The sequence below is a fragment of the Lutra lutra genome, chromosome 18 (assembly GCF_902655055.1).
Source record: "Lutra lutra chromosome 18, mLutLut1.2, whole genome shotgun sequence".
Classification (NCBI taxonomy): domain Eukaryota; kingdom Metazoa; phylum Chordata; class Mammalia; order Carnivora; family Mustelidae; genus Lutra; species Lutra lutra.
In genome coordinates this window covers 22,855,286-22,869,501 of record NC_062295.1, presented here as the reverse complement: position 1 = coordinate 22,869,501, position 14,216 = coordinate 22,855,286, and the positions used below count along the sequence as shown (strand labels likewise).

General features: G+C 59.7%; 2 protein-coding genes across 5 annotated transcripts; both read right to left on the bottom strand.

Moving 5' to 3' along the window:
* Positions 1-2: 2 nt before the first annotated feature.
* On the bottom strand, positions 3-13,879 carry MAPK3 (mitogen-activated protein kinase 3). Of its 3 annotated transcripts, none has more exons than XM_047712723.1 (9): positions 13,674-13,879; positions 12,457-12,639; positions 10,333-10,522; positions 10,038-10,154; positions 9,654-9,768; positions 9,172-9,303; positions 8,879-8,988; positions 8,638-8,792; positions 3-13 (listed from the first exon to the last, which is right to left on the bottom strand). In XM_047712723.1, the coding sequence occupies exons 1-8, from the start codon at positions 13,844-13,846 to the stop codon at positions 8,670-8,672; spliced, it is 1,143 nt and encodes a 380-aa protein (XP_047568679.1). In that variant the 5' UTR covers positions 13,847-13,879; the 3' UTR covers positions 3-13; positions 8,638-8,669. The 3 variants fall into 3 exon arrangements, with proteins under 3 accessions (XP_047568679.1, XP_047568678.1, XP_047568677.1); XM_047712722.1 differs by lacking the exon at positions 3-13 and adding an exon at positions 7,090-7,222; XM_047712721.1 differs by lacking the exon at positions 3-13 and adding an exon at positions 7,236-7,801.
* Positions 1,128-6,530, bottom strand: GDPD3 (glycerophosphodiester phosphodiesterase domain containing 3). 2 transcript variants are annotated; one of them, XM_047712724.1, is made up of 10 exons: positions 6,392-6,530; positions 6,109-6,151; positions 5,730-5,865; positions 5,594-5,639; positions 5,334-5,452; positions 5,150-5,239; positions 4,434-4,567; positions 3,047-3,106; positions 2,894-2,945; positions 1,128-1,315 (listed from the first exon to the last, which is right to left on the bottom strand). In XM_047712724.1, exons 1-10 carry the CDS (start codon positions 6,528-6,530, stop codon positions 1,142-1,144), a joined length of 993 nt encoding a protein of 330 aa, XP_047568680.1. In that variant the 3' UTR covers positions 1,128-1,141. The 2 variants fall into 2 exon arrangements, with proteins under 2 accessions (XP_047568680.1, XP_047568681.1); XM_047712725.1 differs by lacking the exon at positions 6,109-6,151 and having other exon boundaries at positions 6,392-6,516.
* Positions 13,880-14,216: the final 337 nt, after the last annotated feature.

Below are 14,216 nucleotides of genomic sequence, written 5' to 3'. Positions count from 1 at the left end.
GCGCAGGCCGGGCCTGCCCTTCCCCCTGCTCCCCGCTCCGGCCCACCCGGAAATGCGGCTGCGGCCCCGCAACCCAGCAGGTCGGCCGGGCGGGCTGGGTCCGGTGGCGCGTCCGGCCTCCCGCGGTCTTCGAAGGGGCTCGGCTCTGCGGTGCGAGACCCGGCGCGGGGTTAGGAGGGGAATGGTGTCCGGACGCGCGCCCCCGGGGAAATAATAGCCGTAATTATCCGCGTTTAACCACCGCCCGTGCCCCTCTCTTAATCCCCGCAGCGACCCTATGAGGCAGCTTTCGCTATTGTTCCCATTTTCCGGGGGAGCGGAGGTCAAAGAGGTCCAGCAGCTGGGAAGGGGCAAAGTTGGGATTCACTTTGGTCAGATTCCACGGTCTTCGCCCTAGCAAAAGGCACTGGGGAAAGGCTCTCAGAACAGAAGAGCTAACGGTGCCCATCTGCGCTAGGCCTCTGGGAGCCAGAGCCTCGGAGCAAGCCAGTTCCTACTGTCGAGCATCCTCCCATCGAGGAAGCCTTCTTTGATGTCCTTGCCTCTGCAGGCTCGGTTAGTTTACCAGGCATCTACCCTACTAGACTCCTCTTACTCCCTGCCATGGCCCCAGGATGCTGCCTGGCCTAGAGCAGTCAACAAATGCGATTTGGTCAGTGAATAAGGTACTAGGGCTGGAGAGGGCTGAGGAGGTTGGGGCCGCTTTTGGCTTAGACCCAGGAGTGGAAGGCTGGACCGGATGAGGCAGGAGCCAGGCACCAAGGACTCAGCCTCTGAGGCCATGTCTACCTTCCGCAGCCTGGTGAGGAGGTCCGCAGGCCCAGATGAAGTCCCTTGCTGTGTGCCTGGGGTTCTTCATGGCCTCAGGAGAATGGAACCCATGGCTCTGAAGGGACAGGAGGTCTTGCTCCTTCCTGCAAGGGACATTCCTGAGGAGAGTGGAGGCCAGATTGGCACAGGGTGTGGTGGCATTACTCTGGGTCTGGAATGCAGTGGAACCAGTGGGTCAGGCTGGTGGGTCAGGCCCCAAATTCTGGCACTCGGCTGGCCTCTTTGGCCCTCAGTTGCCATCTTGCAGTGGGCTAGGATCTCCTCCCACCTGTGCCCCCCAAACACCAAGACGTGACTCTGAAGACGACATTTATTGGGGAAGAGACACAGAGGAGAGGGTGAGGGCCTCCGAGGTCTGGGCAGCTCCTCTGTGGTTGTCCAGGTAGCGCCTCAGGGCTGTGGGGTAATCGGTGATGACGCCGGTGGCCCCCAGGCCATAGGCTGCTTCAAAATCGGACTCTTCATTAAGGCACCAAAAGATCACCTGGGTGGGACGGAGGGGCTCACAGTTTGACACAGTTTACCTGGAACTTCCCCTTGCATCTGATGGTGGGGGAGCTCTCCTCTGTGGGGAGCTCCCGGCACTGGGACGCTGGGGTGGATTGTGAGACCGCCAGGAATTTTGCAAGCTGGTTATTAAACACAGCCATTATGAAATACTAAATTCTATAAACTTGTAATTCAATAATGATCTTAAAAACGAAGGTAATAAATACTCCAAACTCTTTCCTTCCTAATTATTTTACTGCACGTTACCATTACGTACTGGTAGGTACGTACCTCTGGAGGTTACTCGCGTCTGTTGAGCATGTCAGGTGGAAATACCACCCAAACTCTGCTCAGTGATTTCACGCTGGCTGCCGGAAACTGGGCAAGGTGAGAGCACGTGCACCTTGCTCTAGGGAAGTCATCTATTGCTCAAACCCAAGCCCCCTCTTTCTCTCTGCTGCAAAGCTGGCTGCGGCACATCCACCAGCACGCCCGCATCTCCCAGCCTGCCCCAATTAGTTGCTGCTCGGTGTCTTCCCTGTCGCCCGAGTCCGCTCTTGTGGGCACGGAGGTGGGAACAGATGGTATCTGTACCCTGGGCAAGTCACCGGACTGCTCGGTTTCTTAACGTGACAGATGGGAATGATGGGGCAAACTTCGGAGTCACGGGGGAGGGGGTGCTAATCACCCTCCCGTGGCAGTGGAGTCCCGGCCTGTCTGCCAACTCCCCCACCTGTCCCCCCGCTTGCCACCTACACCCGACACCTGGCAGTGATAGCACCTGCCTCCTGAGGCTCTGCTTTGCCACATGGTGGCCAGAGTGACCCTTAATGGGGTCACCCAACTGGATCAGGCCTCTCCCCTGTTTCAGGCCCTCAGAAGCGTCCCTTCCTTGTTGATGATGCTCCCAGGCCACCTGCCACACCCTTCGCTGCCTTCCCCAGCCTTCACACTGCAGCCTGCTGGAACCCCTCTCGGTGCCTCCGATGGCCCTGGCCTCTGGCTTCTCCCAGCTCTCCCACATGCTCAGCTTCTTGCTGGAGATGCTCTCCCTCTCCTCTCCCTGTGAGCCAGCTCCTCACTTCTTCCGGAAGGCCTCCTTTGACCTTACTGACCACAGCGCTGTTTCCTTTCTGTCCACTCGGTGCCCTGCAATTGTCTGCCTCACTTCCTTCCTCTGCCCCTGATTTGATGGTAAGCTCCCTGGGAGGGGAGGGCCTGCAACATAGCGCATTCTCAACAAAGGTCTGCTAATTCAGTGACCTGGTCAAAGTGGCTGCCCAGGGGAGGGGCGGGGAGCAGGCCAAGCTGGTTTTGCCCTTCTGGGTCCTTCCCCAGCCCCGCTCCCCCTCTCATCAAGAATCGGGACAGTAGGTTCAATACACCACCACCATCATCATGATGATAATGGCTCGCACTTACCAAACCATTAGGAGGTACTAGTAAAATACACCATTACCCCCACTTCACAGATCAAGAGACTAAGACTTCCAGGTGACCGGTTATTTGGTGGCAGAACTGTGACCGGGATGTGAACCACCCACTTGCTAAGGGGTTGGCCTTCCAGCCTCACCTGCACTCCTCGCTGTTCCAGATGCTGGATCAGACTCTTCCTCATGATTAACCTGGTAGGGAGAGGGAGGTGGAGGCCATGACGAGAGGGGACCAGGCAGGGCAGTGGGAGGTCTCCATAGGGACACGCCACCCAGCATTCTCACCCCCTCACCATTTGGAAACCACAGCTGCCAGTTTGTTCAGCCCACGGCGGGAAAATGGGAAGTAGGTCCTGCAGAGAGGTGGTGTCATGGTCAGTCCCCTGCATTTCACTCTGTCGCAGGGGTGGGGTGGTAGTGACCCCTGACCAGGGTTACCCTGGCACCACTTTGCAGGTGCCCCAGAGAACAGGTCCCTCGTTGATCCGTGAGAGTCTACTCCCATGTCTGTGCCTCCATACTTTGCAAGCGCCCCCTCCTGGCCGTTTTACAGAAGTGGAAACTGAGTCTGGGGGAGCTGAAGGAACCTGCCCAAGGTGTCACAGCCCAGTGGTGGTGGCCCTAGGGCCAAGGCCAGAACGTAGCTTGAGTCTCAAGCTGGCTGCACAGTCTGAAGGTCCCCTGACTGGGCCCGCTGGCTTCCCATGGCCAGACAATGCTCAAGGCGTCCGCTACCTGCCCTGATCAGCCCACTTCAGGGATGACTGTGGAGACCCTTTATGTAACGAGCCAGCGCAGGCTCTGGAGTGGGACCCAGGCAACCTCGGGTCCTGCACTTCCAGCTGTGTGGCTGGGGGCAAATTACAGAGTCTCCTTGAGCTTCAGATTCTCCGTGGGTACTGTGGGGGTCATGATTCCTCTAACTTCTGGGTTGCTGCAAAGTAAAGCTCTAATCAACTAAAGGATGGGAAGACACTTTGCAAACCCAGTATAAAAGTTACGTAGACCAAGACCTGTGGTCTAATGATGTCTTTGTAGCAAAGGATTGTGGGGGCTGGCTGGGAGCCTCCCTCAGGCCAGCAAAGGGGAGAAGGAAGCATTCAGAGCTGCCACAGAGTTCTCAGAAAGGCGGGGGACGGGGGGGCGCAGGCTTAAGAGCTGGCAAAGTCTCCAAATGGCGGGACTTTACCCAGCTGTTACTTTGTTAACCCTGGTCCCCCAGCAGGAGGAAGCTTGCTTTTCCTTTCGAGAATCACAGACCGATACTATAATTGGTTAATATTTGTCTCCCAGCCAGACTGTAAGCTCAGGGGGGCCTTACCCCACCCACATCTTATTTACTAGTGTAACTGCACCTAGAACAGAGTAGACATTCAACAAAAATTTGTTGGATGAATAAGTGAATACTTTGTCCTAAGACTCCTTCCACCTCAACACACATTCACATAGAGTTTTCAGGGGGTTTGTGACCCCCCCCGCCCCCCCTTGGTATTCCTGAATGCTCACTGAGAACCAGTCTTCAGAGGACCCTGGGGTTCATCCCTGAGGATGGCCAGGGAGCTGGGGACCCTGCGTCATGAGGCCTGAGGTGGGAGGGGGGGTCTTTATCTGAGGACAGAAGCATCTGGGGGACCGGGGTGGAGGGGAGATGCAGAAGGGAAACTGGGACACTGGGAGTACCTATTGATGATGGTGGGCAGGAAGCAGATGAAAAACCTCTCCGGGATGTGGACGAAGGGCAGTAACCCCAGATAATACACCAGCACCAACCACAATCCTCGGCTTATCGTGAAGGCAAACGGCATCTCAGGGTTCTAGGAGGCAAGGAGAAGTGGGAGGGGGGTCAGTCTGTTCTGGGAAAGCAGACGGGAGCCTCAGGCTCCAGGGGGGAACAGTGCTGGGCATTCAGGAAGCTCTAGTGCCCGCAGGATCAAAAGTGTGAGCTTGGGGGCGCCTGGGTGGCTCAGCGGGTTAAAGCCTCTGCCTTCGGCTCAGGTCATGATCCCAGGGTCCTGGGATCGAGCCCCACATCAGGCTCCCCGCTGAGCAGAGAGCCTGCTTCCCTTCCTCTCTCTGCCTGCCTCTCTGCCTACCTGTGATCTCTGTCTGTCAAATAAATAAATAAAATCTTTAAAAAAAAAAAAAAGTGTGAGCTTGGCCCAGTGTTTAGGCCTAACTGCACCGGCACCCTACACTCCCCGCCCCCCCCACTATTTCCCACCAGCACGCCTTTGCTCACACTTTCCCCAGCACCTCTCCTTTCCAAATCTTCCCCTTTGAGACCCTGCTCAGGGCCAGTTCCTCCACAACACCCCAGACCTGTCCAGCCTAGGCCCCCGGAGCCTCCAGCTCTTGGGAGGAGGGGCCGCTGGAGCAGCGAAGGCGCAGGGACTCACGGCAGCCCTGCACTTCCTCATGACCGAGCTCTTCTCTGAGGCCCAGATGGTGATTTCATTGCGGTCAAAGTGCCTCACCAGGCCCGCTACCTGCGAAGATGAGGAAGAGGAGGAGGAAGAGATGAAAGGGAGTCAGGCTTCTCTCCAGCCCCAAGCCCTCGGCCACCCCTGTCTGCAGCCTCACCTTGTTAATGAGCTCTTCATTTACCGATTTGATCTCGACACTCATGGGCAACCGAGGGAACCTCTGGAACACATCCTCTAGACTCATCATGTGCCGGTCTGTTCCGTGTGCAAAGTGGCCTAGGTGGGTTGTGCAGGAGGGGTCAGAAGGGGATGGGTGGGGTGGGGTGGGGTGGGAACCCAGCAGAAGAGTCAGAGTCCCCGAGAAGAGAGGGCAGGAGGCCGAGGCCATGACACCCCTTGGTAAGGTCACGCTCTCACCTGGTGAGAAGTAAACCTCCAGCTCCTCCTTGTAGAGGGGCAGCTCCTGGGAAGAACAGGGGGGAAGTCACCAGAAGGCACGTGTGGAGGCATGGTGGCTCTCTGAGTACAGTAGTGGGGCTAGGGCGAGGCCCACCTCAAAGTTCAGGCTGCTCACGTCCCTATTCACGCCTGATTGGCGAGACAGGTTCTCATCGTGTGACACCACGACCACACCATCCCGGGTCAGCTGGCAGTCGAGCTCCAGGAAGTCGGAACGCTGGGCCATGGAGCTATGGGAGTGAAGGTCAGTGCGGGGGAGGGAGGCCCAGGGAAAGGGGCAGGCCAGCCCACAGGGCGGTGGGGAGGTGGAAGGCAGTGTGGGGCAGAATTCACTGCGGGACGTGCAGGCTCTGCGCTGCACACCTCCAGGGGGCCCCAGTCACTTGGACCACGGAGTGGTGCCCCTGGTGTCACACAGTGCACCACTGGGCCCACCTCACTGGGCAGCCTGGGTGGCAGGTGCACACACTCACTTCTCCATGGCCTCCAAGGTGTGCTCCAGCCGCTCTCCCGATCCTGTGTGGGGCAACTGGGTGGGTCCCAGGGGCCTCCCTCCTCTCCCTGCACCCCCTGCCTCTTCTTCCCCCTTCCACATCCCGCCCTGCCACCCTGCTCTCCTCCTCCCTCAGGCTCTGCCTCTGTAACAGCCTGCCGTCCCGGACCTCTCCCACTACCGTCCAGCCTGGCACCTTGCTTCCCGACTCCACCCGCGTGGCCGCCATCACCATCCTCTCTTTCTCCCTGTGCCCAGCTCACCTGCTCGGTGGGCCCCCAGGCGCGGCAGGAAGGCTGGCGCCCAGGGTGTGTGCAGCAGGCGAGGCCGGCGCAGGAAGAAGATGGAGAGCATGACATAGCTACCCAGGGCGGGCAGGGCATAATACAGCACAGAGCTCATGGCCACGCTGCCTCTCGGGGCTCCCGCCGCGTGAACGCCGCTGTTCCTGATGGACTGTACTACCTCCGCGGACTGTCTGGCGGGCTAGGCTGGCTCCGCCACCGGTCGCCACCACACCCCTGGGACCTGCTGAGCCTGCTCCTGGCCTGGGGCCAGGCTGCAGGGCTCGGCTAGGGATGCGGGGAGAGGCAGGAGGAGAAGCTTCCGGCAGCTCTGGCTCTCCCACCTTGAGACCCTTCCCAGCTCCCGGCACCCCTGCTTCCCCTGGGCCACACTGCGGGGAAACAAGGCCCCCACTGCCCCTGGGGCTGCTACAGGCTTCCCCCTCCCCGCCACAGGGGCTTGTGGCTGGGGTATATGACAGGCTGCCCAAGCCATTTCCAGAGAATCCGGGGGTGTGGAGGATGTCCCTGAGTCACCCCCGAATCACCCCCAGCCAGTTCGACGGGAAGCCCTTAGGGAGGGGAGAGGACAGTGACTAAGGGCAAAATGGACCCCACGCTGTCCAGGAGTGTGGCGCTCCTGACAATCCCATCTTCAACACTGGCCAGCTTGGGAGCCAATGGTCACCAGAAGTGTGTAAAACCACACAGCTGGGAAGTGGCCAGGCAGGTGCGGCAGTCCTCAAAGCAACGGTCATGGTGGGGGCGTCGGCGGACACAGACGGAGCCATGGCCATCATAATCACATCTCTATATTTATATATTAGATACAGGCGCAGGGGTGGGTGAGGGCGCCGGGCTCTCCTCGTGTCCCCGCTCCACTTCTGGTCACCCACACACAGAGGCAGCAGGGGTGTTAGACAGGGGGGCTTTGGGGGAGGGGCTTTAGGCCTGGGCCCTGCTCCTCAGGGGCACTAGCCCTTGAGCCTTAGGAATATTCCTTCAGGGAAAATGGGGTGGGGTGTTCATGGGTTAGGGCTGCCCTGAGTCCCTACCTAGTATCCCCTATCCCTCCCCCACCAACCAGGGACCTTCAGTAGGTCCCGGGGTGGCCAGATCCCTTCCATTCCAGAACTACCGGAGACTGTGATAGCGGGGGTAGACGAAGGCAAGCAGCAGAGGGCAATCTGCTTCGGAGCCACCCAAGCCCCTCAGGTCCTGGGAGGGGAGGTGGGGCACAGGGAGCCTCGGCCGGCCTGAAGCAGGAGGCCAGAGCGAAGCCGGGGAAGGTGGCCGGGCGCACCCTCTGCCCTGCCCAGGGCGCCGGGGGGGTCGGGGGGGCACGGGGTCCGTTTCCTAACAGTCCGGCAGGAGAGGGGCAGGCAAGGCCTAAACAAAAGGGCAGGTGGGAAAGAACCGTCAGCGCCACCAGAGAGCTTGCCAGAGCCCTGACCTCTGCCTCCGTCATCTCCTCCTCATGAATGCCCAGGACAAGCCTTGTCTTCCCTTAAGTGTACATGTTGTGGGGGGGGGTCTCAGTGCCTACCTCAGGGGACAGCTGGAGAATGCAAAGAGTTAATACATATAAACCCCTGACAACAGTGCTTAGGGCTCTGTGTCTGCTCTCGTCCTCAGGGCTCTCCCCAGGAAACTGAGGCACAGAGAGCCGAGCAGTCTTGCACAATGTTGCACGGGTCGTACTAAGTGTCAGGGCTGGAGCTGGAGCGCAGGAATGTCTCTGCCTTCCTTTCATTGGGCTGTAGCTGGCCGGGAGGACAGAACAGAGACTAGAGGAAGGAAAGCTGTGTGGGCGGGTGTGCGAACCACTGACCCGGGCACAAGGTGCGAGGGAACTTGGCATCTGGGTCAGGCTGGGGACTGCTGGCTCCTCCCAGAGCAGTTACTGCCCCACCTCCCTCTCTGCCCACACTGGGGAGCCAAAACCTGGCTCTGGTCTTCAGATCGGGGAGAGGGACCCTCAGGGACCTCTGGCCACAGGGCCTGGAGGATGAAGAGGTGCAGCCAGGTGGGGGACTTTCAGGGTGGGGAGAGGAAGAGGATGTGAAGAACCAAGGGCCCACAGCTGTGGCCTGGGCAGGCTCTAGCCTGTCTGCTGCCACCATGCACCTGCCTCGTGGACGTGAACAAGCCAGTGACTGTACGGGGGTGTGTTGGGCACACTGGTATCGGGGTGAACCCGTGCATGGGCAGTGGGGAGCACTCACCAGGCCCCCGGGAACAGAAGTGTCTGTCCAGATTAGGGGGCTTCCAGCGCCCCAGGCTGGAAGCGGGCTGTCTCCTGGAAGATGAGCTCCTTCAGCCGCTCCTTGGGTAGGTCATCCAGCTCCATGTCGAAGGTGAAAGGCTCCTCGGCCACTGGCTGGGGTGGCAGAGGTCAGACTCAGGCCAGGACCCAAGGCCGCCCCCCTTCCCCCCGCCAGCGCCCCCTGCTGACGGCCGGCCCACCTCATCACTTGGGTCGTAGTACTGCTCCAAGTAGGGGTGAGCCAGGGCTTCTTCCACTGTGATTCGTTTGTTGGGGTTGAAGGTCAACATCCGGTCTAGCAGGTCAAGGGCTAGGGAAGGGCAGGAGTCAGGGGTCAGAGAGAAGGCCAGAGGAACTCCCAGTGGAGTTCCAAGCGGAGGAACTCACTTCACTTCTCGTGCCCGGGGTCCTGTCTATTGAGGCAGTGGCTTGGCGCATGGGCCCTCTTCCGCCCCGAGCTTTTATCCGGTACCAGCCCCCGTGTCTTGCTCACCTTTGGAGTCTGACTTGGGGAAAAGCTTGGCCCAGGCCACCTTGGTCTTGGAGGGCAGAGACTGCAGGTAGTTCCGGGCCTTCATGTTGATGATACAGTTCAAGTCCTCCTGGGATGGGGAGCCCAGGATACCTGTGGGTAAGGCAGGGGCTTTGGTGAGAGCCCTCCTCTCTGGTCCAGGAACGGGAGGGACCCAGACCGAGAGTCCGCACCGATGAGCTCTGAGCCCTGACCGTTATAGCCCAGCCTGTACTATTGTGATGCAAGGGGTCTGGATGTGGGCAGCCCCGGGTTCAAATCCTGATGTGAGCCCTTCAAAGTGTGCAGTGTAGCCTTGCTGTCTCCTATCTATCGAAGGGGGTTTGTGTCTGTGTCTCACTGAAATCCTGTGAGATGCTGGAGGGGTTCCATAGGAGGGTTCTAAAGAAACCTCACCTCCCACTAGTCTCCCCCGCCACATAGCTGGCCAGGCCTCCCCTCACCCAGAATGTGGTTGAGCTGGTCCAGGTAGTGCTTGCCAGGGAAGATGGGCCGGTTGGAGAGCATCTCAGCCAGAATGCAGCCCACAGACCAGATGTCGATGGACTTGGTGTAGCCCTGGGGAGGAGGAGAAAGCAGTGGGCTCCTGGGCCGGCCTCAACAGGGCCCTGCTGTCTGGGCGAAGCCACTACTCCATCTAGACTCAAAACCAGCAGGAAGGAAGAGGGCAGAGGCCTGGAGGACCTAATGCTCGGCCTCCTTCCAGAGCCTAACAGCTGGAGTCTTGTGACAAGGCCTGGATCCTGGGGGTCATGCCTGGCTCAGAGGTGGCTCCAGGGCTGCCTGGGACCTCGCCCCTTCCCTTCAGGTGTGGGTGGTCCCCCTACCTTAGAGTTAAGCATGATTTCTGGAGCTCGGTACCAGCGTGTGGCCACATACTCTGTCAGGAAGCCAGTGTGGTCGTGCTCGGGATCGGCAATCCGGGCCAGTCCAAAATCGCAGATCTGGAAGCCAACCCAGGCTACTAAGGTCGCTGCCCAAGCCCCAGGGCCCAAGCAGTCCTATTGCCACGTCTCAGCCTGCACTGTTCCCTTTGCTCGTGAGGTTCTACTCAAGGGGACTCCCGGTCACCTGGAAGCCCCGGACCCCTGGGAGGAGGGGACAGGCACCCAGTGCTCTGACCTTAAGGTCGCAGGTGGTGTTGATGAGCAGGTTAGAGGGCTTTAAATCCCGGTGGAGCACGTTGGCCGAGTGGATATACTTAAGGCCCCGTAGGATCTGGTAGAGGAAGTAGCAGATATGGTCGTTGCTCAGCTGCTGGCTTTTGAGCAGTTTGTAGAGGTCGGTCTCCATCAGGTCCTGCACAATGTAGCTGAGGGTGGCACCCGAGACCCCCGGGGGGGGGGGCGTGGGGGGCACTTGGTTAAGAAGAACAGGCTCTGGTGGGCTAGCCTCCACGCCCCCTTCCAGCCGCTGCCCCTGAGACTCCATGGATCTGCCAGCCCGTCCCATGACTGTACATGGCCCAGACTCAGCCCCTGGGCTCAGGGCTTATGCCACACCTCGGGTGGTGGCACTGAATGAAAGTACTTCAGTTCTGTGGCCTCAGTTTCCCTACTGGGAAAACTGTAGGAGGCAAGAGAGCTTCACAGTTAAAAGCAACAGCTCTGGGGTTTATTCTGCTGCTGTCTGAGCCGCCCCCTCCCCTGCCAATCACTGCTCACTGGCCTTAGGACCTGAACCTGTCTACACCTCCACTGCCCCATGCGGAGAGCAGGGGAAAGCATGGTTCTTTAGAGAGCAGTCCTGAAGATTCGGTGAGATGACCCGTTATGTCAGCCAGCCTGGCCCAGGGCTTGGCACCTTTTAAGTGCTCAGCAAACACGGACTAGTGTTGCTGTTAGAAATGCCTGAGCCACACGGCTGCGGAGAGGGTTCAATGAGATAGTGCGAACGCCATCTGGCATGCAATAAATGTTTGCTTAAAAATAAACGCCTGCCTTATGGGGATGCTTTGGGCAAGACAAATGAGGAGAGAACTCCCAACAGCACGCTCCTCCTTCAAGAGGGCTTGGCCACACATCAGAAGATGGAGGAGTAAATGTCCTTTTGTATTTTAGGAGAAAACAAAGATTAAACATACGTTAAGTAAGTGAGTAAGTAAGTAAATAAATGCCATTTGCTGGGTCTCTGAAATGGTGCATCTGGACCGTCTTTTAGAATCAGCCCCGGAAAGGGCCTTCTGAAGAGTCTGGACCAATCCTGCTTGTTTTAGAGGAGAGGAGGCCCAGCGAGATGCAGTGACTCGCTTAAGGTCCCATGGTGAGCTGGGGGCGAGTGTGGAGATTTCCTGCCCACAGCCTGCGGTGGGGGCTCGCAGACCGTGCTGCACAAATCCCCACATCTGGGTGGAGAACTGGGACTGCCTCGGGTGGGGAGAGATAATGGGTGCTAAAAGCCACTGACAACAGGGCCTGGCAGGAAGTCGACGACCAGCCCAGCTAGGGAAGCAGTGTCGGGTGGGAGGTGGGGGGAGGGCGACAAAGGGTGGGAGGTGGGGGGAGGGCGACAAAGGCTGTCCCTCCCTGGGCAAAGTGCAAGTCCACAGGTGACGGGGGGGGGGGGGGGGGGGGGGGGGGGGGGGGGGGGGGGGGGGGAGGCCCTAAGCAGGAAGTGTCAAAGAAAGGACAGTTCTCATCTGGGGGAAGGTGAGAGGAGGCAGCCACAGCAGCCAATGAGTTCAGGCTTACTGAGCCTCAGTGTCCTCATCTTTGAAATGGAGCTGGTGAGACCGATCTCCTACAGCAGCTGGGAGAGAGAATAAGAAATGCCAAAGCACTTGGCATTCGCTGGCCCTCACTCATGGTAGGCCCTCGGAAATGGGCAGTCTTCTTCCTCTCTGCCTTCCTTCCAGTCTGGGGACCCGGAGAGGAAAGAATCATCGTCTGTTAAACAAGGGACTGTGGGCAGAGGCCGGGTCATGTCACAGAACTGCAGATGTCAAAAGACAAAGGTCCCATAGAACCCCTCCCCACCCTCCCCCCAAATGAGGCACAGCACAGAGAACAGACTCGCCCAAGGGCACATGGCCTGGCTGCCACAGGCTAGGATTCACCAAGCCAGGATTCACCTCGGGCCTCCCAGCCCTCTTACACCCTGTGGTCTCTTTCCTGCTGGAAAGTTTCATTTACTGAGTTTGTTTTGGAGTGTGGCAGGGAAGAAGGAAACAGAAAGCAAGCCAGCGCTCTCTCCCAGCCCAGCTCTGAGGCCATGCCTGGCCAGTCATCTGGCCAAGGTGAAGGATACACATCCCTCATGGCTTCCAGGGTGGGTGCCCGCAGAATATCCCGAATGCCAATGACGTTCTCGTGGCGGAAGCGCAGTAAGATCTGGATCTCTCGCAGTGTGCGCTGGCAGTAGGTCTGATGCTCGAAGGGGCTGATTTTCTTGATGGCCACGCGAATCTTGCGCACGTGGTCGTAAGCTGAGCTGAGAGGGCCAGAGAGGAGATGTTGGTGTGGCCTTACATGGGGGGGGCAGGGGGGGAGTCCAGGCCTGGTGGCCCCACCCAGGCCTGAGCAGGGAGGGGAGGGAGCAGTAGAGGACTCTGGCCAAGTCATAAACAATGCTGGTTCCTTCCTGCTGTGAAGGCCTGGGATCTCCAGGGAGAAAGCTGGGCCAGGCGGCCCTTCAGTGACTTCACAAACAGAGGAAGAGACTGACCGCTCACTGACTTCCCCTCTCCTCAACCCTGTCCATTCTAGTTGCCCTGACCTCTCAGCCTCCCCTCTCCAGGATGGGCTCTCTCAACCCAAAACAGGTCCAGGGAGTGGGAGGTGAATGGAGGAGGTACAGTGAGGCAGACACATTGAGGAGGGACAGGATAGGAGGGATGAGGTGGACACCGGTGTGAGGGTGAGGCACCTGGGCAAGAGAGCTGTTCTCAGATGAACAAAGGCCCAGAGCACACAGTGGGCATGAGAGAGAGCTCACAGACCCCTCCTAAAAGTTGCAAGGACACATTCCTGGACCCCTCATGGCTCACTGGGCCCCTGGCACCAGGCCCAAAGCCCTGCCCTACCCTGCCCAGCCCTGAGCTCTGCTCTTCTCTCCTAAACTCCTTGGCAGGCCTCACTGGGAGAATCCAAGGCATCCTCTCCCCAGAGTAGGGTCCTTCACTCGGTTCTCACTAAGGGTATCACCTCCCTAAGAATACTCAGTGTCTCTGCCTCATCCCGTGTTCCTAAGGTCCCTAAGGGCCCCTCAGCTCCCACGCAGACACTTAGATGTCCCTCCCGGCTTTACAGAATGGTCGCTTCTCGGGCCTCCAAGCCCCCTCCCTTAGAACGTACGAGGCGCCGCTCCTCCAGAAAGCACCCCAAGGCCCCCTCCGTGGAACGCCCCCAGTCCCGTGAAGCCCCCGCCTCCTCAGGGCACTGGAAAGTCTCCCCTGCCCAGAAGGCACTCATCATCTCTCCCGGCCCCCCCACCCCCAGCCCTCTCCTCCGGAACGCCCCCTCACCCTGACCATGCCGTACGCGCCCTCGCCGATGTAATGCAGCTCCGTGTAGCGTGGGCCCACGTCGAACGGCTGCCCCTTCACTACCTCCACCTCCCCCGAGACCCCCGGGCCGACCCCATCAGCTCCCCGGGGCTCCCCGCCCCCGCCCCCCTGAGCCGCCGCCGCCGCCGCCATCTCCACTCCTCCCCTCCAGCCCGCCCGCCTCCCCCCCTCGGCGGCCCCGCCCGAGGCCCCGCCCCTTCCGCCCGCCCCGCCGGCAGCGGAGCGGTGCGCACCAGGCCCCGCCCCCGCGCGCCCCCGCGCCCGCCACGTGACCTGCGCCCGCGCGCTCCCGGTTCACCCTCTGCTGTTGCAGTCGTGGTGCCCGGTATCCCGCCCGCCCCGTCTGCTCCAGGCAGCCTAGGGGCTTCCAGGGCGGTCGGGAGACGGTCCAAGCCCTCCCGTCGAATGCAGAACAGCCGGCAGGGCCGCTCGGTGACCTTCCCCAGAGCCACCCAGCAAGTGTGTGCGAGAGTGGGGACCAGGACAGAGTCATCTGGCTGGG

Bases quoted from the DNA above. Each gene is read 5' to 3' on its own strand.
- GDPD3 (XM_047712724.1), bottom strand. From the start codon at position 6,530: ATGAGCTCTGTGCTGTATTATGCCCTGCCCGCCCTGGGTAGCTATGTC. The intron at 2,946-3,046 runs GTGAGGGGGTGA...TCTCCCTACCAG, and splicing joins GCAGCTGTGGTTTCCAAATG to GTTAATCATGAGGAAGAGTC. The intron at 1,316-2,893 runs GTGAGGCTGGAA...CGTCCCACCCAG, and splicing joins TGGAACAGCGAGGAGTGCAG to GTGATCTTTTGGTGCCTTAA.
- MAPK3 (XM_047712723.1), bottom strand. From the start codon at position 13,846: ATGGCGGCGGCGGCGGCGGCTCAGGGGGGCGGGGGCGGGGAGCCCCGG. The intron at 12,640-13,673 runs GGTGAGGGGGCG...TGGCCCTCTCAG, and splicing joins GGCGCGTACGGCATGGTCAG to CTCAGCTTACGACCACGTGC. The intron at 10,155-10,332 runs GTCAGAGCACTG...GTTGGCTTCCAG, and splicing joins ACACCACCTGCGACCTTAAG to ATCTGCGATTTTGGACTGGC.